The sequence below is a fragment of the Hyperolius riggenbachi genome, chromosome 10 (assembly GCF_040937935.1).
Source record: "Hyperolius riggenbachi isolate aHypRig1 chromosome 10, aHypRig1.pri, whole genome shotgun sequence".
Taxonomy (NCBI): domain Eukaryota; kingdom Metazoa; phylum Chordata; class Amphibia; order Anura; family Hyperoliidae; genus Hyperolius; species Hyperolius riggenbachi.
Genome location: NC_090655.1, coordinates 245620936 through 245644520, shown reverse-complemented (window position 1 = coordinate 245644520; position 23585 = coordinate 245620936). Strand labels below are relative to the sequence as shown.

The 23585-nt window shown below is 45.8% G+C and overlaps 1 protein-coding gene across 1 annotated transcript in view; it reads right to left on the bottom strand.

Annotated features, from left to right (window-relative positions):
* Positions 1-23585, bottom strand: part of LOC137537036 (zinc finger protein 721-like) — a 72733-nt gene that overhangs the window by 10215 nt on the left and 38933 nt on the right. The window contains exons 5-9 of the mRNA XM_068259187.1: positions 11995-13199; positions 4779-4915; positions 4173-4261; positions 2670-2747; positions 2451-2548 (exon numbers count right to left, since the gene is read on the bottom strand). Coding sequence (XP_068115288.1) covers positions 2451-2548; positions 2670-2747; positions 4173-4261; positions 4779-4915; positions 11995-13199 — 1607 coding nt within the window. The remainder of the gene's footprint in view (positions 1-2450; positions 2549-2669; positions 2748-4172; positions 4262-4778; positions 4916-11994; positions 13200-23585) is intronic.

Below are 23585 nucleotides of genomic sequence, written 5' to 3'. Positions count from 1 at the left end.
AACCACTGTTCCGCAGCACGCCTGGTGTGCCGTACGTCAGGGGTCCCCCAACCACCGTGCCGCGGCAGGTCTGGCCTCTCACTCCTCCCCTGCCTGCGGCCGCTTGTCCGATTAGATTCCTCCGTAGCCGCTCTCCTCAGTGGCATCTCCTATTACAGCAGCGCGCTCGGCGGCTGCTGTGATGAGCAGGAAGCGGTACAGCGGTTCCCATGGTAACAGGAAGCCGCTGTACCGCTTCCTGCTCATCACAGCAGCCGCCGAGCGCGCTGCTGTAATAGGAGATGCCACTGAGGAGAGCTGCTACAGGGGAATCTAATCGGACAAGCGGCCGCCCGCTCATGATAAGGTAACAGGAGCGGCGGCCGCGGAGGGGGAGGGGCACTACCTACCCATACTAGGAAGTTATACTGGGCACTATACTAGCTATACTGGGCACTATACTGGGGCACTACCTACCTATACTGGGCACTATACTAGCTATACTAGGCACTATATTGGGGCACTACCTACCTATACTGGGCACTACCTACCTATACTGGGCACTATGCTAGCTATACTGGGCACTATACTAGCTATACTGGGCACCATACTGGGCACTATGCTAGCTATACTGGGCACTATACTGGGCACTATACTAGCTATCTGGGCACTATAGTAGCTATACTGGGCACTACCTACCTATACTGGGCACTATACTAGCTATACTGGGCACTTTACTGGCTATACTGGGGCAATACCTATCCATAGTGGGACTATACTAGCTATACTGGGGCACTATACTAGCTATACTGGGTTAACTATACTAGCCATACTGGGGCAACTAAACTCCCTATACTAGGGCAACTATGCTAGCTATGCAGCTGCACCCCAGCCCCCCTCCCCCCCATAACCCGCTGCGCACGACACTGTCCACTAGATCCCCGGGCCGGAAAAGGTTGGGGACCACCCACTGCCATAGGGAAAAAAAGTTTTGGATACCCGTTTCTTCTTTACATCATCAGTCATTTGGATGCAGAGTGTGCAGAAAGAGGGTGTGCAGAATGAAAAGTATGGGTGCTACAGTGGCAGCTACAGGCCAGAGACAAGAGGGGGCCCCAAAGTATCTGATGTAAAAGCACTGTGGAAGATATCAGTGCTATATAAATACTTAATGATTATCACTTGTATATGAACAATTGTCCATTATTGTACCTTTGGAAGAACCTTATAAACCAACCACTGGGAGATCTACAATTCCATACATGACATATAATCACAGCAGGACATGCTGGTACCTGTAGTCCCCCAATGTGCAGCCTTGGTCAGGGTATAATTAACAGTTGAAGATCAATCAGTAGGCAGCCTGAGCAATACATTATACAGCAAGCAACTCACATGCTGATGACACTAATGACCTGCTCTTCCGCTGTGCTTCCCCCTCCCTGAGCTAGAATTTAACATTTTGTGTGCTGAATCTTTTAATTTAGCCAGTCCTCTTGCTGTCCACATAGCACTTTATCAGAGGAGTCTGGAAGCCTTCACATTCAGGAGGTGATTGGGGGTCTGGTGAGAACAATGTCCCCAGTGCTGCAAGGAGGGACAGGCAGTGAGCAGCACTGATACAGCGGGCAGGTGAGACGGTCAGTGCCAAGTTATGTGCAACTGTCTGTGGATTGATCTTCTATCTGCACTTCTGGAATGCCTTGTAGTTACCTGTTCCAACAGACACCATCCTCTTCAGATCTCCTGTGTTTTCTTTTCCTCTCTCCACTGCATCATGCTCATCATGAGGAGGGGCAGTACAGGAGTGCGCAGACACAGGAGATCCCAAGATAACATGATGCAGCCATACTGCCAGCTATGCAGAGACCTGGAGCTCTCTTGCCTCCTATCTGGGCACCACAGGGGACACAGCAATCACTGAATAGAGACTGTCTACAAATCACTGTCTACAAAACTTAGTATGATTCCTTATCAGTGGCTGAGCAGATGCAGTCATTGGAGCAATTGTGCAGAAAGCCTTTTCTCTCTACACCCTTAATTTTCAGTCTCTTAGAACAGGGAAAATGAACGTAACTAGACTGACAGAAAATTTACTGCACCTTCTAAACAGCTCTCCACTCCAGGCATCCACGCCGTGCTTTAAGACGCCCCTGGGTTGTAAACAAGAAATTCCGAAAGGGGCATGTGTGAATTCTGAATCAGGCTCACCCAGTGAAAAAAAGCGATCCTGCACTTTCTTGGTCTTTCGAACACAAGCACTTTCTTTTTTGGGGCATGCACAGCTGATTACCTGCACAAGCCCAGTTCAGAATCGCTTGTTTACAGCAACTTCCTCTGGACTAGTCAACCGAGGGTGCCAGGCGACTATTAAAAGAAACAGAGAACTAGAAAGATCCCAAAGACATTGCTCTGCATTATTTTTTTAAATTGATTACTTTTTTTTTCTCGATTTAAAGTGTTCTACCTACCTGATAATTGTGGGGGATGGTGTGCTCTTTCTGTGTACAATCTTGGGAATAAAGAGGACCTGTACATCTCTCTGGTGGGTTTCTGTTGCTGGATCCATCTGCAGGAAACACACACACTGACTGAATACATTGTCTCTATGTGATTATCAGATGATGGGGGATCTAGGTGGACCCTCCATACTGCTCTCCCCTTTACAAGAAATGAAAGTCTCCTCTTACCCGGTGATGTGAGGAATGGCTGATTCTCCATCGTGGTGTCCTTGTAGAGTTCCTTGTGTCCTTCTAATATCGCCACTCCTGCATGGAGAAACAGACAGGGACATCATGACACCTTATAGGTACCTACAAACACTCATTAACCCTCTGCACTCAAGCTGGAACAAAACTAGTTTACAAATTGTACTCAGTTGCAGAAAGAGGACATCAGCTTCCAAAATTGATTACATGCACCAGCATTCTGTACTAGAATCGTTCACCAGCGATGAGGTTTCATCTTTGGAAAGGGTCCCTATTCTACCTATACCAGTCAGGAAGCAAGCAAACATTTCATGCTCTTGAACCTGAGATGCACGCTGATGCCTTTCAGGTTGTACTATTCTTGAGAACACATGCATGCACATAAAAAGGGCTGATTTACGCTGCAAGAGCTTTTTAAGCGTTAGTGATTTGAAAAGCTCTTGTTAATGCAATGCTATGGGGGATTATTACAAAATCACATCGCTCCAGTGAGAACACACACATAGCATTACATTAGCAAGAGCTTTTAAAATCACAAAGTGCTCTGAAAATACCCTTGTATTGCTACCCATCCCTAAGATCTCTTTTTATTGTTTGGTTGTTTTTATGAACCACTTTGGGTTTACATTCAGGTCATGGAGTTGGCGAATGGCAGACAAGATACCTAAAGGAGTTGGGGGGGGGGGGGGGGGGGGCAGTGATGATGGAAGATACATGGAAGGGGGCAGCAGTGTTGGTAGAAGATACATGGGGGAGCAGTGATGGTAGAAGATTCATATTAATTAATAATAATAATTCCAGTATTTGTATAGGGCTTTTCTCCTGTCAGACTCAAAGCACTTGCAAGGCAGCCACTAGATCGCACTCAGTAGGCAGTAACTGTAAGGGAGTCTCACACAAGAACTCCTTACTGAATAGGTGCTGGGAGGCAGTGATGACACAAGCAGACCACAATAAGTGTTATATAGAAGGTGCTGTAGCTTTCCATTGAAGCCAGCCAGTACTGAGATACCATAAATGTATAGTAATAACCAGGGCCAGATTTCTAGAAAGACCACACAGGTTACTGTCTAGGAGGACTGCTTCACACTGTGTGGAAGGATGTGGGCTCCTGCTACACATGGGGGCTGCTGTGCATGGGAAAGGGAGGGGGATGCTGCTGCACATGATGATGTGCATGGAGGACAAGGGAGGGGGCTGCTGTTGCACATGGAGGAGGCTGCAGTGCACGGGGGGAGGGGGCTGGTGCTGCAAATGGGAGCTGGAATGCACGGTGGGAGGGGGCTGCTGCTGTACATAAGGGCTGTTGTGCAAGCCTGGGGGAGGGATACTCTGCTCTGAATGGGGTGAGGAGGGGGAGCAGCTGCTGAGTATGGGGGAAAGGGGGGGGGGGGGCTGCTGCCACACATGTCGGTTGCTGCACATGGTACATGGGGGTGCTGTTCATGGGAAAGGAGGGGGGCTGATGCACAAGTGGGGCTGAACCTGGAAGGACGAGAATGATATACATAGAAGAGGGGTGAGTCTGTACATTGAATGCAGCGGGGAAGTGAAGACAGAACAAGACAATTGACCTGGAGAGACAAGAGATAAATTAGAGCCATATAATAACTTATTACCTCCTCTGCTGCCAGTCCCAGCAATGTCTCCTTTTTACTTCCTGCCACTGCCCTTACAGCTTCCGATCTGTGCGTTTCACTTATTAGCTGTGCGTTCCATGTATTGTTATAGCGTTTAGGTCACCACCTTGTGGAGAATACAAGAACTGCGGCTTAAAATATGTCTTCTGATGCAGACTGCGCCTTATTTCCTTATAAGCAATACCAGTTGCCTGGCTATCCTGCTGTTTCTCTGCCTATAAAACTTTTAGTCTTGGACCCCAAACAGGCATATGCAGATCATACCTCCCAACTTTTTGAGCTGAGAAAGAGGGACACTGAAGCCCCGCCCCTGTCACACCCCTAATCATATCCCGACACACCCCTAGTCACACATACCATAAATATTTCATATAAAAAAATGTTGTTTTATAATTCAGGCATGCTTGTGTCCCTCTTATGCCGGGGACCTGGCTTGCACGGATTTCCTCACGGTATGGGATGGTGATCCAGTCGGGATTCCACGGTGGTTATTTGGAACACGCTGCGGTGGGCGTGTAAAAGTTTTTCTGCGCTCGGCCGGTACGAGCCTGATTCCCCGGCTATGAGTGTGGTAGGAGACAAAAACAGCTAGCAAAGCAAAGCGGTGTTAGCCACAAAGATATGCAAAGGCTGTGTTTAAAAACTTGATTGTGAGTCTGACACGTTTCCCAGGGGAGCACCCCTGCTGTATCAAGCATAATCAGGCTCGTACCGGCCGAGCGCAGAAAAACTTTTACACGCCCACCGCAGCGTGTTCCAAATAACCACCGTGGAATCCCGACTGGATCACCATCCAAGACCGTGAGGATATCCGTGCAAGCCAGGTCCTCGGCATAAGAGGGACACAAGCGTGACAGCTGGCAAACCTATATAGGTTTCTCCAGCCTCAACAACCAGGTGAGACCTTTCCTATAGGGCCTAGAGCCCTCACCTACTAGTATCACAGTGTGCGCTTTTTTTCTCCTTTCGGTCTCCATATCCAACACTGTTCTATACAGGTAGCAGGCAGCACCTGTGATACAAGGGGACCTGCAGATCACTCTCCGATGGTAAACTTTACTATCAGAATCCACAGATCTACGTTTTATAATTCAAACCACACTGGTCCTTTCTATCCAGGTTTATTTTCCTTCATATTAATATTTGAAAAAAAGACATATATATCAATTTAAAGGATGGGATTAAAGTTTAGAGTTAAACACATTTTTCAGGAGAAAAAAAATACATATATTTACACAGTCCTGAAAGAGGGACAAATGAGAAACAAAGAGGGACAATGATTCCAAAGAGGGACTGTCCCTCCAAAAGAAGGACAATTGGGAGCTGACATTATTGTCAGACCTGACAAGATTAGCTGCGTTTGTATAGGTGTACAGAGGTGCCAAAAGAGTAAAATATGCTAAAATCGTTTAAAACGTTCAGGATGCGGTGGTGGATCAGCCACTCCACAAAACAGCCACAATGCTGTCGATTGAGGTAGTAACAATTTATTCACATACACCTAGAAACATCTGACAACGCGTTTCACGGGCATAGTCCCACTTCATCAGGCAATAAACAACAGGAGTATCACATAGCAAGGGGTCCAATATCAGCTTGGCACCACCAGAGTATTAGGCAGCCTCCCCCCCCCCCCCAGTATAGATAGGCTAGCCAGATGTTCCCCCAGTATTAGGCAGCCCCCCTAAGTATAGATAGGCTAGCCAGATGTGCCCCCAGTATTAGGCAGCACCCTTCCCCAATATAGATAGCTGGATGTGCCCCCAGTATTAGGCAGCCCCCCCCCCCAGTATAGATTGGCTAGCCAGATGTGCCCCCAGTATTAGGCAGCACCCTTCCCCAATATAGATAGCTAGATGTGCCTCCAGTATTAGGCAGCCCCCCCACCCCCTCAGTATAGATTGGCTAGCCAGATGTGCCCCCAGTATTAGGCAGCCCCCCTCAGTGTAGATAGGCTAGCCAGATGTGCCCCCAGTATTAGGAAGCCCCCTTCCCCAGTATAGATAGCCAGAAGTGCCCCCGGTATTAGGCAGCCTCCCTACGCATATGCAGAGTCATGAGAGCGGAGCATGCTTGTAACTGTTGCTCACCTGTCACCACTGCCAGGGTCTCTCTTCAGACCGGTCGCAGTATTTACTCTCTATAACTCCCTCTAGTGGCGTCCCTTCTTACATGACTAGAGGGAGTAATAGAGATGAGAGGCTGCGACAGGGCTGGTGTGGATACTGTTTCCGGCTGGGTCTACTACTTCTTACAAATTAGAGTCATGTCCAGTTTGCTTCGAGCAGGAAGCGGCCGTGGATCCCCTCAAGTAGACTAGCACCCAGGTGCACCCTCAGGCTGGTGCCTCCAGAGGGTGACATTATGGTTTGTATATAAGAAGATACAGGAAACATTGGCCTGGGTCAGGCAGTGATTACTGGCTTCCTCCTCGCCGAATCTCTTAGGTCTGTTCTGCTCAGCCCCTTCCCTCAGCATCAGAGCATGCAAGAAAGACTGGAAAGGACTGAACAGTATGGTGCAGGCAGGTAGTTAAGGTACAACTGCTGATATGCTACTGGCTGCAACACTGTCGCAGCTCTCCTGCTGCCCTAGGCCTGTGTGGCCTGTGAAAATCCGGTCATGTTCATGGCTGGATTTGTACTTCTTACTGCCCACAGCCCACTATCCCCAGCTGCCCCCTGGCCAACAACAACCCCCCCCTCCATCCACACACTCTCATTGGTCCTGGTCATTAATGTATTTAAGACCTTGGTGGTGCTATTTTTAAATTAAATAGAGCACACAAGCCCCTGGTCAGGGGCAGGCTGCTTTTATTCCTCTTCAGGGAGGTCACTCTCTCTGCGCCCCGAGATGTCTCTGACCTATCTCTTAGCCCCAGTGGCAATTAATCACCTCCCCAGCCATACTGAGTCCCATATATATCTCCACAAGTGTGATAGGTTGGAGCTGGGTGGAGGACGGGGTCAGACTCAAAGAGCGACCAGTGGGGACAATGACTGACAGCTCAGGTCATAGATAGTAAGCTTCCCCCCGTTTGCTGCTACCACGTCTCCAGAGTCCCAGATCATGTGCAGACTCTGTAGAGGATGCAGGGTGTCCCCGCACCAGGTCAGAGTGTACACCAGCAGTGACATTAGATATAGCGTGGTCAGGCGGCTGCCCGATTGTTACAGTTCACATGTTTGGATGTTTAATTGCCTGAGTGTGCCAGCCCGCTGCCCTCCCTTTGCTTGCTAGCGCCCTAGGCCATGGCCTTGGTGTCCTTGCCAGAAATCTGGCCATGGTCACAGGAAATATTATATCCACCCACTTATACAGCATCCAGCTCTCTGGCTTTCAGAAATAGCTGCCTGGATGATGAAACACACCAATCTTAGATTAAGTCAGATTCTTATTTTATGCTGCAAATTTCTGTGCTGATCTTTTGTCTGCATGACTCACAATTGTGACTATATGGGAAAATCTACAAGAAAATGCTGAGGTGAGAGAATGCTGGGGTAATAAATATCCCAGTATGCCTGTAGCACACGTCCAGACCAGCTTGGTTCTATTTATACATAGAAAATTTTATCACTAACTCCTAGCTCTAGCAGGAAAACTGAGGAATTCGGCCTCTATAGAAGAAAGCTACCTTAGAGCTGTGTTGTGTTGTGTGAGGTGAATTGCTGTCAGCAGTCATTCATTGGCAAGTGTGTAAACCTGGTGCCTTCTTGTCCGAGTGGCAGTGACTGATACAAACACACCAGCCTGTCACATTCCTGGCCAGCTATATCTGTGTGCAGAAATTACCTGCTGAAGCCCTTCTCCCTCCCCCAATGGTTCTGCTACTCAGCCTCACTTATGCTCTGTGTGTTGGAAATGTCTGTGCTAGGCGTGGCTGGAGGCGAATCCATCACACAAATCAATGACAGTTCAGTTTCAAAAGTACAACACAGATCAGAATTTTTTTTTTCATTATATATTTTTTTAATTACATTTTTTTTTTCATTTAGAAACACAACAAAGTAATATAACACAAATACTAATATAATGAAGCTTACAGTAAGGAGAAGAGAGGGCAACAATGAGAGAAAACACAACTGTCAGGAACTGGCACCACGGCAAGCCTGCAGAGACCGTTCCCGACTGGGTTTTTTTTGTTTTTGACCAGATCGAGAAGGGGGCAGCCTTATTCAAGCTAACACAGAGCTGTCGCCCCTCAATACCACTCTGCCACCACCAGCAGCCGTCCACGACGGTACTGCTAGACACTTAGACTGGCATTTACGTATGTTGGGTCAGCTTTAAGCCAGTGTACAAGAATGCCCCACACACACACACACAACCTCACACGGTAGTGAGGCACCATCCCAGCATACAACCAGGCACTGAACTTGTAACACAATTACACTGCAGTCTCTCTCTCGGAGATGCGAGCTCTGCTTAGTACCCAGAAGACTAGCGGGAAAAATGGGAATAATGGAAGAATCACTTTACCAGCACGAAGATCGGAACTTGGTTTTGTGGGAGGACACAGCTGGTTAGACCAGGGTAGTCCTAGCTTCTTGCTATCTTCTGGGGAACTACAAATTCCGAATCTTCCAAGGTAATTTTTTATAGTAACCTGAGGCTACAAATCCAGAAATCATCTAATTTCCTCAGATGCTGACATCATGGTTTGCAAAGACCTTTGTAATATCCACAGCTTGCTGTTATATGCAAATTTCACAGTTTTCTGTCCTGCTTCAACTTTCCCGACTCTAGAATTTAGACAGCTCATTGTGTATTTGGAACAACAGGTGGCTGTATACGTGTATACAGACTTCAAAAACAATGCAAGCACCTTTCAAGCACATCAGACTATTTCTGACAAATGGTTGGGTAATTGTCTAATTATCCGTTTCCTTGCGCTGGAGGCCAGCAAGATATTTCCTAATTTACACAATGTCCAGGTGTCTTTGGGTTATTCAACTTAGCTGGTCTATTCAAATTAGATTAAAATTGAGGCTTGGCTGGACACTATCTAATGAATGCTCACTATACCGAACTTGGCGATAGTGCGATTGCTTGTAGCGTTTTGCCATACGCGTGTTATGAAATAGCGCTGTTTAGTAAATCAACCCCTGAATGTCACATGACATGCATCAGGAACCAACCGAGCCACACTGAAGAGGAGACAAAGATCCCAGCGCCCAGAAGTGGAATAGGTTTGTGTGTATTGCTGCGACAGCTCTGTATATATGCACATGAGGGGAGAAAGAGGAAGGCACCCTTGGTGGAGGGGGGTAAGTGAAGCTACTACCTGCTCTGGAGGGAGAGGGGCACACTGATCATTGGCGCCTTGAATCCGGCTACCGGAATTTAGTGGCACTTTATTTGGCATGAGGAAGTGGGAGAGTTCCCACGAAATGCGTTGACTGTGCTTTTTTTTACTAATAAATATCCATTCCTATATGGGTGTGTCATCGAGGTAAGCCACCTCATTTATTTATATTTTAGTTGCTTTTAATGTATTTTATTTACCTTGGGCGCCTCTTTACCCCTTTTTACTGTGTCTCGCCCCCTAGGGTGCTCCTACACCTGACCACTGGTGGTCTCTGACACTGCCTAGTTTGCCAGTGTGTAAGAGTTTTTTCAAGAGAGCGACCTTTGCCAGGTCTCCTGGTACCCCGAGCGGAGTCGGGTTTGTGCATCTCCACCTGCCTGCAGTGGTCGGTTGCCCTTCTGCAACCCGCCTTTGTGAGTATTATTTCAACACCATTTCATTTATTCATCAATCTCTGTGACGTACTGCACCATCTGGGCTCCTGTTGTCTCTGTGTTTCTTTCCATAGGGTGCATATACTCACCCTCAACCTTCTTGATTACTAAAGGAGAGGGGAAAATACTGGCCCCATAATGAGGGGGGGGGGGGGTTGAGAAAGTGGAGAGCTGCTGCACTTGGGGACTTGGCATGGTGTAAGATTTCCTCCTGCAAAGGGCTCAAAACATTACACTATTGTGATCATATACATAAAATGCCTCTATATATCAATCAATGGGGCTGATTTATGAAAACTAGCGCACACAAGCAGCGTGGACTAATAATGTATCGTGGTCGTTCTACAAGGACATTGCATGGTGTTTTGCCTCACGGGAAGGGTTTTTAAACCCTCTAACTTTGCACACCACCATAGTGGGTAAAATGAATTGATGCAAAACATGAGGAAAGGTTCAATAATAATAATATTTATTGAGCTACAATCCTGTTAGAATAATTATCTAGGCTTGCAAAATCATAGTTTAAGGGTTAGTAATTATTAGTAAACATGCATAAACATTTCTTTACCAAGTGTTGTAGCAATATCACCCAAGGAAGAGGGGACTCCATCAATCCTCTGTAGGTGAAAACACCTGGCAACACAATCCCTCACGTCTGTTGGTCTCAGCAAAGTCCCGGAGTCCAGGCATTTTCCCAACCCAATTATACTCCCTAAACCAGTAGTCCTCAAACTAAGGCCCGCGGGCCGAATGTGGCCCCCCTGAGGCTTTTTTACCGGCCCCCCATACACAAAATGTATTACAGATGCGATCAGCTACATCGTTAAATATTGGTGGTCTGCATAGAGAATGAAGCCAGAAAGCAGTAATTCGCTGGTTTCCAATCAAATTCCACATCAGGAAACACTGTTGTCCAATTGGACTGCAGGTTGTCACCTGGCACTTCACTGTGCACAAAGACTTCTACATTGTTTTAGGTATACTCTGCCCCCCCCCCCCCCCCCAGCAGTCTGAAGTATGTTGACCTGGCCCTCAAACCCAAAACATTTGGGGACCCCTGCCCTAAACCATAACACATGCAAGCACATATACGGTTGCTGTCGTAGGCGCGTGATCACAGTACAAATCTATGATATCTGCTTTTGGGCAATACAACACAGCCGAGTGTGGACACCTCGTGCTCACTGAATGGGAAAACAATGGCTTACTTAGTACGCCTGTGTATCTCATGCACCATTATCCAACGACTACCCGCTCAAACTGGCTGTAGCAGGATTCAGGAATGCATAAACAATCTTCACTGAACTCAAATAGCATCCAGGACATTTGGAATTGAACTCAGATAATACCCAGGTACTGAACTCCAGTAATCAGAAGCAAAGACATATGAGAGTGAACACTAAACATACATACATACGACATTCATGTCACTTGAGTATCTCACATGGCAAGAGGAATATTCCCCCATAAGTGAAGAGCAGACGCTACGCTGACAGGACCGCGCATAGCGTGCATTAGAACACTAACTTACATAAATTAGCCCCATGAGTGTGTTTAATTAAATGTAACTGAAACTCCCCTTCTCAACAAATCTTTTGCCACTCTCTTAACATAAATAAGGATAATCTCATGTGTGGATTCTTTGGTGAATATAAAGTTGTGACATGGGCTTGAATTTTCCCACAATCTAAACATGCTCTCCTGTGTGTGTTCTCTGGTGATACTGGAGGCTTGACTGATCAGAAAACTTTTTTCCCATAATCTGAACATGAATAAGCATGCTCTCCTGTATGTGTTTTCGGATGCCTGTAAAGGTGTGAATTAGAAGGCAAAAAGATTTCCCACATTCAGGACACGAAAACGAATGCTGAAACTCTCATGTGTGTGTTCTGTCACAAGTCTTAGGACTTAAGTGAACAGTTAACATTTTCCCACGAATAATGACGCTCTCCTGTGTGTGTTCTCAAGTGATACTGGAGGCTTGATTGAGCAGTATACTTTTTCCCACACTCTGAACATGAATAAGGACGTTCGCCTGTGTGTTTTCTATGGTGATACTGCAGGCTTGATTGATCAGTAAACTTTTTCCCACACTCTGAACATGAATAAGGACGCTCTCCAGTGTGTGATCTCTGGTGATACCGAAGGGTTGATTTTGTGGTATACCTTTTTCCACACTCTGAACATGAATAAGGCCGCTCTCCTGTGTGTGTCCTCTGGTGAATCTGAAGGTGTGAGTTAAAATGGAATTGCTTCCCACACTCTAAACATGAATAAGGACGCTCTCCTGTGTGCGTTTTCAGATGAGTTTGAAGGTTTGAGCTAGTAATGAATCTTTTCCCACACTGTGCACATGAATAAGGACGCTCTCCTGTGTGTGTTCTCAGGTGTTTCTGAAGGCATGAATTAGTGCCGAGTCTTTTCCCACATTCTGAACATGAATAAAGGCACTCTTCTGTGTGTGTTCTCTTGTGGTGAATCTTAAGGTGGGAAATAGAAGGGAATTTTTTCCCACACTCTGAGCATGAATAGAGAAACTCTCCTGTATGCTTTTTCTGGTGCATCTGAAAGCTTGAGCGAGCAGTAAACCTTTTCCCACACTCTGCACACGAATAAGGACGCTCTCCTGTGTGTGTTCTCTGATGAATCTGAAGATGCGTAATAGAAGAGAATTTTTTACCACACTCTGAACATGAACAGGGCTGATCTCCTGTGTGTGTTCCCTGGTGAATCCGAAGGTGTGAATAAAAAGGGAAATTTTTCCCACACTCTGAACATGAAAAAGGCTGCAGTCCCTTGTGAAATCTTTGGTGCTTAACAAGGTCCCGATAAGATGTAAAATATTTATCACAAACCAGACATGAATGTTTCTTGTTGCCTTCACCTGTTGCAGTATCTGCCGTACTGGAAGATTCCTGAGAATTACCCCAATCACTCGCTCTGCCAGCAGTGTGCACACCTGGAGGGATATTTGTGGTAACAGGATGTGACCCTCCAGAAGCTTCCTGATGACTGGAGGGAATGGTGGAAATTCCTGGAGGAATCTGTGTGACGCCATTATCTTCTACATTACAAGGAGGAGGTACAAGAAGGTGTCCCTCTGACCTGTTCCCAGTATTGTCTCCACCTGCTGGGAGAAGAGTGAAAGTACATGTTACCTGCTGATGTCAGAGGCCTCGCTACATATCAAAGCAAAGATCTGATTGGCCCCAGCTCATACTGCATATAAGTAATGTCTCCCTCTGTCATGGCTGACATGCATAACTGACAGAGTTCCCCTCTAACTTACACACACCAGGCCAGAGTATAGAGTTTCCCTTTAGATGGAGACTCAGAAAGCTGAGACCTCTGTTTATTCTCAACACCAGACCTCATCCTAATCCCATAAATACCACATACAGCTGAGCTTCAAAGGGTTTCTCTGCACTTTTACTGCACCAGACATACACTGAATATGCACTACAATACACACTCATAGCAGACCTGGTGTTCATAAGAGTCTAAGGTTACCCAGCAATTACTACTATAGCTAGACTCTGAATCAGAAACTCCCTATCTGTCATAGCTACAGAATGAGAAGACTTCTAAATACACATGTAGTCCAGGTAGATTCCACTTGATGTCCCGATCACAAAACAGACCAAATAAGGCTATATGATATTGTATAGCCAATGTATTCATAATAATGGTTTCTCTGGAACACATAGAGAATACAGTAGAATAGGCATGTAAAGTATCTATGTGAATGGTAAAACTAGCAGTGTTTATTTGTCCCATTTGCATGTTGATATCGGATTCGACCAGAGACAAATTATGTAAATGTAAATAAGAAATAATGTGTAGGCGGGGCCACAGAAGGTAAGAAAGCTAGTCTCCACCTCTGGTTCTGCCCACAGCCAGTCTTACTGTTAAAAGACTATAAAATGCTTAGTAACCGATTATCTGATTGGTTTCTGTACATGACAACAATGCTGCCAAAGAGCTGCTGCCAGTTTCTCATGTATCATACACACCTATAATGTATGTCGTTCGGGGATCAAGACCTGATCCCCTTGGGCGGTATCATTGGGCCTGGCTGCACAGACATATGTCAGCTGAGTACCTGACAACATATACTATTGCAATGCGGAGGGGGGGAGGAACGACGGGCATCTTCAAAGTTCACCTCAGCCTACTTTAGCCAAGCGTGTGTATGAGGCTTTGGAGAGAAGCTCTGACTCCCAATAGACTGTAACCTTTATTCATTATTCCTTTTACTTCACTGAGGGCTATATTCTATATTTGTTAGTGTTTCCTGTCAGTATTTCAGTAATTATTAATTCACCATGTTGCCTGTACTTTTATAACGGTTATAAAATAATTTAGGCTATCTCCATGATTTGAGTAGTCAGTCTTAATCCTGCCTCTGAGTTATACTGTGCCTATTGTGTGCTTGCACCTCGGTGCCACTCTGCCAGGAGCACGGCAGAAGCTGATAAGAGACCTTGCTTACAGATATGGGTTACACATGACTTTACTATGCACAACTGGTGTGTGGGCTGTATCCACATGTAGGAAACACGTGATAGCAGGAGCGCGTGTTTGTGTGTATGTTTGTGGGCCAGGGTTGTCAGTACAGATAACACTCTTTTCAGCTGATATGTATTCTTAACCCAGAGCATGCATGTTGGATAGATACTGGGCCCACAATTCTCTCCTGGGCCCAATAGCAGCTGCCATTGCTACACCTTTGGCTAATAAGCATTCTTGTGTAATTTATGTCTCAAACCCAAATGGCATAAGGATGGTAGCTTTCATATAGTTAATGTAAATCCTCCTCATTTGTTGGTACTATGATGTTATACTGAGGTATGGAGATGGGCCTTTCATGTGGTGTACAGTATCTCCTCCTCATTTGCTGGTACTATGATGTTATACTGAGGAGTGGAGATGGAACTTTCATATGGTGTACAGTATCTCCTCCTCATTTGTTGGTACTATGATGTTATACTGAGGAATGGAGATGGGCCTTTCATATGGTGTACACTATCTCCTCCTCATTTGTTGGTACTATGATGTTATACTGAGGTATGGAGATGGGCCTTTCATGTGGTGTACAGTATCTCCTCCTCATTTGCTGGTACTATGATGTTATACTGAGGAGTGGAGATGGAACTTTCATATGGTGTACAGTATCTCCTCCTCATTTGTTGGTACTATGATGTTATACTGAGGAATGGAGATGGGCCTTTCATATGGTGTACAGTATCTCCTCCTCATTTGTTGGTGCTATGTTATACTGAGGAATGGAGATGGGCCTTTCATATGGTGTACAGTATCTCCCCCTCATTTGTTGGTACTATGATGTTATACTGAGGAATGGAGATGGGCCTTTCATATGGTGCACAGTATCTCCTCCTCATTTGTTGGTACTATGATGTTATACTGAGGAATGGAGATGGGCCTTTCATATGGTGTACACTATCTCCTCCTCATTTGTTGGTACTATGATGTTATACTGAGGAATGGAGATGGGCCTTTCATGTGGTGTACAGTATCTCCTCCTCATTTGTTGGTGCTATGATGTTATATTGAGAAATGGAGATGGGCCTTTCATATGGTGTACAGTATCTCCTCCTCATTTGTTGGTACTATGATGTTATACTGAGGAATGGAGATGGGCCTTTCATGTGGTGTACAGTATCTCCTCCTCATTTGTTGGTGCTATGATGTTATACTGAGGAATGGAGATGGGCCTTTCATGTGGTGTACAGTATCTCCTCCTCATTTGTTGGTACTATGATGTTATATTGAGAAATGGAGATGGGCCTTTCATGTGGTGTACAGTATCTCCCCCTCATTTGTTGGTACTATGATGTTATACTGAGGAATGGAGATGGGCCTTTCATATGGTGTACAGTATCTCCTCCTCATTTGTTGGTACTATGATGTTATACTGAGGAATGGAGATGGGCCTTTCATATGGTGTACAGTAGCTCCTCCTCATGTGTTGGTGCTATGATGTCATACTAGGGAATGCAGATGGGCCTTTCATATGGTGTACAGTATCTCCCCCTCATTTGTTGATACTATGATGTTATACTGAGGAATGGAGATGGGCCTTTCATATGGTGTACAGTATCTCCTCCTCATTTGTTGGTGCTATGATGTTATACTGAGGAATGGAGATGAGCCTTTCATATGGTGTACAGTATCTCCTCCTCATTTGTTGGGAACATGATATTATATTGAGACAACCTTACATTTTTGTTAAACCTTTATCACACTCACTGCACAGGAGCAACAAACAATATGCACATTTGATCTTTTCCTCTTCTCTCCCCTCAGCACAAAGGAAAAAGGCCACAGAGTGGGAGTGGCCAGGCTGATATGTGTGAGATCTCACGAGAGGTGTGCATGATTGGTAGAGGGAAGACACTGGTTGTGGTGAGTAGTGAGCAGTGAGGTGGTGGAGTCCAGATTGTGCATGAGGACTCCTGTCATAGGTTTGTCTGTATAGTAAAAAGAAGGACAGTGAGAGGAATTTTATATTATAGAGCGCTCTCTCATGTGAAGATCTGCTAATTCTACCATTGGCAGTCACTCTATATATCTTACACTCATAGATGACGAATGAAAATGTGAATCACCTAAGCACATAGCATTCGCATTCATTACTTACCTGTGCAGATATCTATAGATGATTTTTCTGCTTTTATAGTCATCATCACATCACCCTCCTCCATAGACTGCTGATCACCCATCACATACGTCTTTGCTTCCTCTGCAACTGTCTTTATCATGTCACCCTCTTCTGTAGACTGCTGATCACCCCTCATGCATGCTTCATCTTCATGTTTGAAGTCAACTTTCATATCAATCTCTTTTTCACACTATAAAAATACAGAGGATATAACACATTAACTTTAATGGACAAACAACCTTACACACTAAACAGTCTTTTAAAGCACACCTGAAGTGTGCTAAACTTTTAATTCAAAAAGATGATGGGCTCGAATGCCCACTACTCACCATCCTCCTGCTGCTGCTTGTTGTCTTTGGGGTCCCTCCTGTTCCTTATTTCAGGTCCTCTTAACCCCCCCCCCCCCCCCCCCACACACACACACACACGCACACTCCTAGATTTTCACCAGTTGTAAACAAGTAGTTCTGAGCTGGGCGTTTGTGAATACTGAATCAGGCTCACCCAGTGAAAGAAAGCGCTCCTGCACTTCCTCGGTCTTTCCTGCACAAGCACTTACTTTTGGGGGGTGGCATGCGCAGCTCAGAACCTGCATAAGCCCAGCTCAGTATCGCTTGTGCACGGCCACTTCCTCTGGACTACTCGACTGAGGGTGCCAGTCAACTGGGACGGGGGACTAGAAACACCCCAAACAGAATTATCTGCTTTACCTTTTTCTTCTCAATTCAGGAGTATTTTAGAGTGTTGTACCCTGAGCTCTGCCTACCTGATAATGGTGGGAGATGGTGGGATCTTCCTGTGGACAATCCTGGGAACAAAGAGGACCTGTAAATCTCTCTGGTGGGTTTCTGTTGCTGGATCCACCTGTATGAAACACACAAACTGACTAAATATATTGTCTCCATGTGTTTATCAGATGTTGGGGGATCTAGATGGACCCTCCGTACTGCTCTCTCCTTTACAAGAAATTAAAGTCTCCTCTTACCCGGTGATGTGAGGGTCAGCTGATTCTCCATCATGGTGTCCTTGTGTCCTTCTATATACTGCCACTCCTGCATGGAGAAACAGACAGTGACATCATGACACCTTATAGGTACCTACAAACATCCTCTGCACTTATCACACTCACAGCAAGCTGCAACACAAGTAGCAGTAAAACAAATAGGTTACAAATTGTATTCAGTTGCAGAAAAAGTGACATTAACTTCCAAAATTGATTACATGCAATAGCATTCTGTACTGGACCCTTTCACCAGCAATGAGGTTTCCTCTTGTGGAAAGGGTCCCTACTCTACCTGTACCAGTCAGGAAGCAATGCTGTGATACAGTAAATGTACAGTAATAATCAGTCATATAAGAGTGAGATTTCTGGAAAGATCACACAGGCCACTGTCTAGGACTGCTTCACAATGGGGGAGAGCTGCACACTGTAAAGGGAGATTGCAATAGGTAGAGAGCATATGAAAAGGAGAAGCTGACAGAGAGTAATGCATGGAATGGTAGGATGTGGGCTGCTGCATGGAAAGGAAGGGGGGCTGCTGCTACACATGGGGGGGCTGCTGCTACACATGGGGGCTACTGTGCATGGGGGAGGGGGACTGCTGCTACACATGGGGGCTAGAGACAGGGCGGCACAGACAGACATGGAAGCCCCGGGAGGAGAGACTGTGCAGACAATGTGACCAGGGGGTCTTGGAGGATGAGGCCCACTTCCTGCTACACTGCAGCAAATACGTACCTGTGAGGACTGTCCACATCCAGAGACTCTCTGACTACATCCAGGATTTTACCTCCACAGATGAGGAGAGGAAACTCTACATCTTACTGGGGGAGGAGGAAACAACCGTGCAAATAGTTGCCTGATATGTCACAGCCTGCCACCAACTGAGAGGAACATGATGGCACATGGACTGTAAACTCCCAATACCTCCCTATGGACTATATATCCCAGTCCCCCATAGTGTCCCTTACATCGTCAACCCCCTATACCCTTCCCTTATTCCCACAACCCCCTCCCCATGTTAATGCTTTGTTTTGCTTTGGCAATGCTAAATGTATTTGGTCCTGCCAATAAAGCTTTTTTTTTGGATTGGATTGGTTACTGTGCAAGGAGGGAGGGGGCCTTCTTATTGGGGCTGCAGTGCATGGGGAGAGGGGGTCTGCTGCTGCACATGGGGGCTGCTGTGCGGGGGGGAGGGGGATGCTGCTGCATGGAAAATGGAGGAAGGCTGCTGCTACACATGATGGGGACTTCTGGACTACTGTGCATGAGGGGAGGGGGACTACTGTGTATGGGGGAGAGGGGCGGCTGCAAATGGGAGCTGCTGTGTATGGGGGGTCTGGGAAAGGTGGGGGCTGATGCACAAGTGGGGCTGAACCTGGAAGGACGAGATTGATATACATAGAAGGGTGAGTCTATACATTAAAAGCAGCGGGGAGGTGGAGACTGAACAAGACAGTTGACCGGGAGAGACAACAGATAAATTAGACCCTAATAATATAACGTATTACCTCCTCTGCTGCCAGTCCCAGCAATGTCTCCCTTCTATTTCCTGCCACTGCCCTTACAGCTTCCGGTCTATGCGTTCCACTCCTGATCTGTGCGTTCCATGTGTTATTTAAGCGTTTAGGTCACCACCTTATGGAGAATAGAAGGACTGCAGTTTAAAGAGGAGCTGTAATTAAGCTTGTGTAGAAGGGATTTTGGTCGCTTTAGTCCCCTGTACTCTCCTTGTGGTTTTGTGTCACCCCGAGTTGCTTGGTTACTGTGTTTAGCTAAACATGGGAAAGGGTAAGAAGCCTTTGGATCCTAATAAGGTTTTCCCCATACGTCTCATCCTCCAGGATCCAGCACTGGCAGCCCCTAAACACCGGTGATGTGAATATTTACCTACAGTGATACAGTGCAGGCGCAGTAGCGATTTTCCAATCGGGCTCAGGTGGAAATAGCCAAGCTTAATCGGGTCTGTTCTACTGCTCAGGTGACTCGTGCACTAGAGCGGACCGGATCAGGTTTAGCTATTTCTGCCTAACCCAATTAGAAAGCCTTTTTGTAGCAAAGAAACAGTAGTAGGACTGGCACTCAAATGGTTCCTGGAACACAGCAGCTGGACCCTGGTTGCAAGCAATACGTGCTCTAGGTCTCATACACATTAGTATTATCCACAGAACAGACAGCAGACCTGGCACCGATTTGCACTTATCCAAGAGTTTCCTTTAATCCAGCGGATACAAGCAATACATAAAGAGTAAAGAGGCGGTCGGCCTAACAGCCGTTTCGCAGGTTGCCCTGCTTCTTCAGAGGCACAAAGACAAGGCAGCCAGGTATTATCCCCCATATATATACAGTAATGCATACAAGATCTTACCTCTCCATTAGTCAAACAGACGCTGCTGGAAGCGGCCGCGGGTACACGCCCCCTTCCGGGAACGCCCCTCAGAATCTCACTGGCCACTCACAACGCAGCGGGCGCCGCCAATCAACGTGCGCCTATTGCCGGCCATACGCCGGTCAATCAGGCGTAAGTAGGATGAGGCGCTGTGTGGGACAAAAAACCTCTTACGAGGTAAACAGTTCCCATAGCAACCTAGAACGCCGGGCGCAATTCCAAGCGGCGTAAATGCAGACAGCCGTCCGCCTCGGCCGCCAAATGGGAGCCATACATACACACCCCCACAGCTACTTAGCATAACTGCATAAATACATAACAATGAACCCTACATCGTCTTTCATATGTTAAACACATGATACACATTGCACAATACATAGACAGGGAATGCCCACTCAGGTACAGCCCCATAGTGCTAGATCAGCACATCTGTCCAAAGCTTTCGCAAGTATGTGCAAAATATGATATAGAGAGTTCAGTCAGGCAGCATTCATTAAGGAAGGATCGGCAATAGCCAGTCAATATACTGGGCTTACCACCCGGTTTTTCCCCTTCCAAAGATGGCATGCCGCAAACAGGGAGATGATCATTCCTGGTGCCCTGGAACAAAAACAAGAAAAAGAGAGAAACAGACAATTTTAAAACCAACATACATGAGGCATAAAAGTATCAACGGCAAAACATTCAGCTATGTATATAAACAGCAATTAGAACTATTATGATCACAAAAAAAGGCCATATTACATAAATCAGTATTTTTCAAGAAAACAAAACAATTCATTCCTTTCATTAAGCCCTAAACGTCCACAGGCTTTTGTCTTAGAGATTAATTTAGCTTCTTCCTGTCTGAGCAGCTTTTCCCAATCTCCTCCTCTCCTTGGCTGGTCGACTACTTTCAAACCTGTGAATCTTAAGGGGGAGCTCTCACTCCCATGTTCCTCCAATACATGCTTAATCATGCGGCCAGCACCTTTCTTAGTGTTTAACGAATTGACATGTTCCTGATATCTTGTACAGAGGAGACGGGTTGTCATGCCGATATAATACCGGTTGCAAGAACATAAAACTGCATACACTACATGAGTTGATCTACAGTGTATAAAGTCTCTAATAGGGATTACTTCACCCCCTAGGTTAATACATTTCCCTTGTACAAAGTGGGCACAGTGATTACAATTGCCACATTTAAAACAGCCCTTAGGTCTCAGATTTGTGAGCCAGTTGGATTTCTTTTCTTCCCTAAATTCACTTCTCACTATAGAGTCCCCAATGGTTCGTGCCCTCCGAAATGTAATAAGGGGTCTTTCTGGGAGCTTTTTCCCACAAACCGCATTAGAGCGCAGATCTCCCCAGTTTTTTTGAATTGAATTTCTTAGATTTCTTGCCATTGGAGAATATTCAAAAATCATAGGGACCCCCCTACTTGGTTCTCCTTTCACTTTCGTTTTATTTTTCCTCATCAAAAGTTCAGGTCTAGGTTTTTTCTTTGCCTTCTCAAAGGCTTCAACAATCAGAGACAGTGGGTACCCCCGAGTCAGGAATCTTAGACCCAGCTCATAACTTTGTTCCATAAAGTCGGTGTCCCTACTATTATTCCTTTTTAAGCGAATAAACTGGCTGTAGGGGATGGAGTTTTTCACATGATCTGGATGATAGCTAGAGTACTCAAGAATACTGTTAGTTGCTGTAGATTTCCTATATCCTTTTGTCAAGAGCTTTCCTTCCTCTACCTTTATTATTAAATCCAGAAATTCCATTTTCTCTCCTCCCCATACTCCAGTAAATCGCATATTAAAGTTGTTGACATTGATCCACTGGACAAAGCCCTCAAAGTCCTTATTAGTACCGTCCCAGATCACAAGGACGTCGTCCATATATCTCAGCCAGGACTTAATGGCGTGGCGATAGGGATTAGAGTCAACAAGAATCATTTGCTCCTCCCAGGCGGCCAAAAATATGTTTGCAAAAGTCGGGGCCACCGAGGTCCCCATCGCCACGCCAGAGGCCTGCCTATACCAACAATCCTGAAAAAGAAAAGCATTATGAGACAGTATGAAGTGCAGACATTCCGAGATGTAACTTGCCCATTCTCTATCTTTTCCTTTTTGAACCAAAAATTCCTCCACCACTTCTGTTCCTAATTTTTGGGGAATTCTAGTATAGAGGCTCTCTACATCAATGGAAGCCAGTCTCAGGCCTTCCCCCCATTGCACCTGTGGGAGTTTCAGAAGGACATCCAACGTGTCAGCCAGATAGGAGGGAATCTGAGCCAGCAGCGGTCTCAGCTCATACTCCAAATATTTAGATAAAGGCTCCGTAAGGGAACCTCTGGCTGACACTATCGGACGCCCCGGTGGTTCCTCCAGATTTTTGTGCACCTTGGGTAAGAAGTACCAGACTGGCTTACGTGGGAATGGCGGGAGGAGATCCTCCCCTAGTTTTTTAGATAGCCACCCCAGTTCTACCCCTCTTCGTAGCAGAGTACGTAGGAGGTCCTTATAGTGACAGCTAGGATCTCACTTCATACTGTCTCATAATGCTTTTCTTTTTCAGGATTGTTGGTATAGGCAGGCCTCTGGCGTGGCGATGGGGACCTCGGTGGCCCCGACTTTTGCAAACATATTTTTGGCCGCCTGGGAGGAGCAAATGATTCTTGTTGACTCTAATCCCTATCGCCACGCCATTAAGTCCTGGCTGAGATATATGGACGACGTCCTTGTGATCTGGGACGGTACTAATAAGGACTTTGAGGGCTTTGTCCAGTGGATCAATGTCAACAACTTTAATATGCGATTTACTGGAGTATGGGGAGGAGAGAAAATGGAATTTCTGGATTTAATAATAAAGGTAGAGGAAGGAAAGCTCTTGACAAAAGGATATAGGAAATCTACAGCAACTAACAGTATTCTTGAGTACTCTAGCTATCATCCAGATCATGTGAAAAACTCCATCCCCTACAGCCAGTTTATTCGCTTAAAAAGGAATAATAGTAGGGACACCGACTTTATGGAACAAAGTTATGAGCTGGGTCTAAGATTCCTGACTCGGGGGTACCCACTGTCTCTGATTGTTGAAGCCTTTGAGAAGGCAAAGAAAAAACCTAGACCTGAACTTTTGATGAGGAAAAATAAAACGAAAGTGAAAGGAGAACCAAGTAGGGGGGTCCCTATGATTTTTGAATATTCTCCAATGGCAAGAAATCTAAGAAATTCAATTCAAAAAAACTGGGGGGATCTGCGCTCTAATGCGGTTTGTGGGAAAAAGCTCCCAGAAAGACCCCTTATTACATTTCGGAGGGCACGAACCATTGGGGACTCTATAGTGAGAAGTGAATTTAGGGAAGAAAAGAAATCCAACTGGCTCACAAATCTGAGACCTAAGGGCTGTTTTAAATGTGGCAATTGTAATCACTGTGCCCACTTTGTACAAGGGAAATGTATTAACC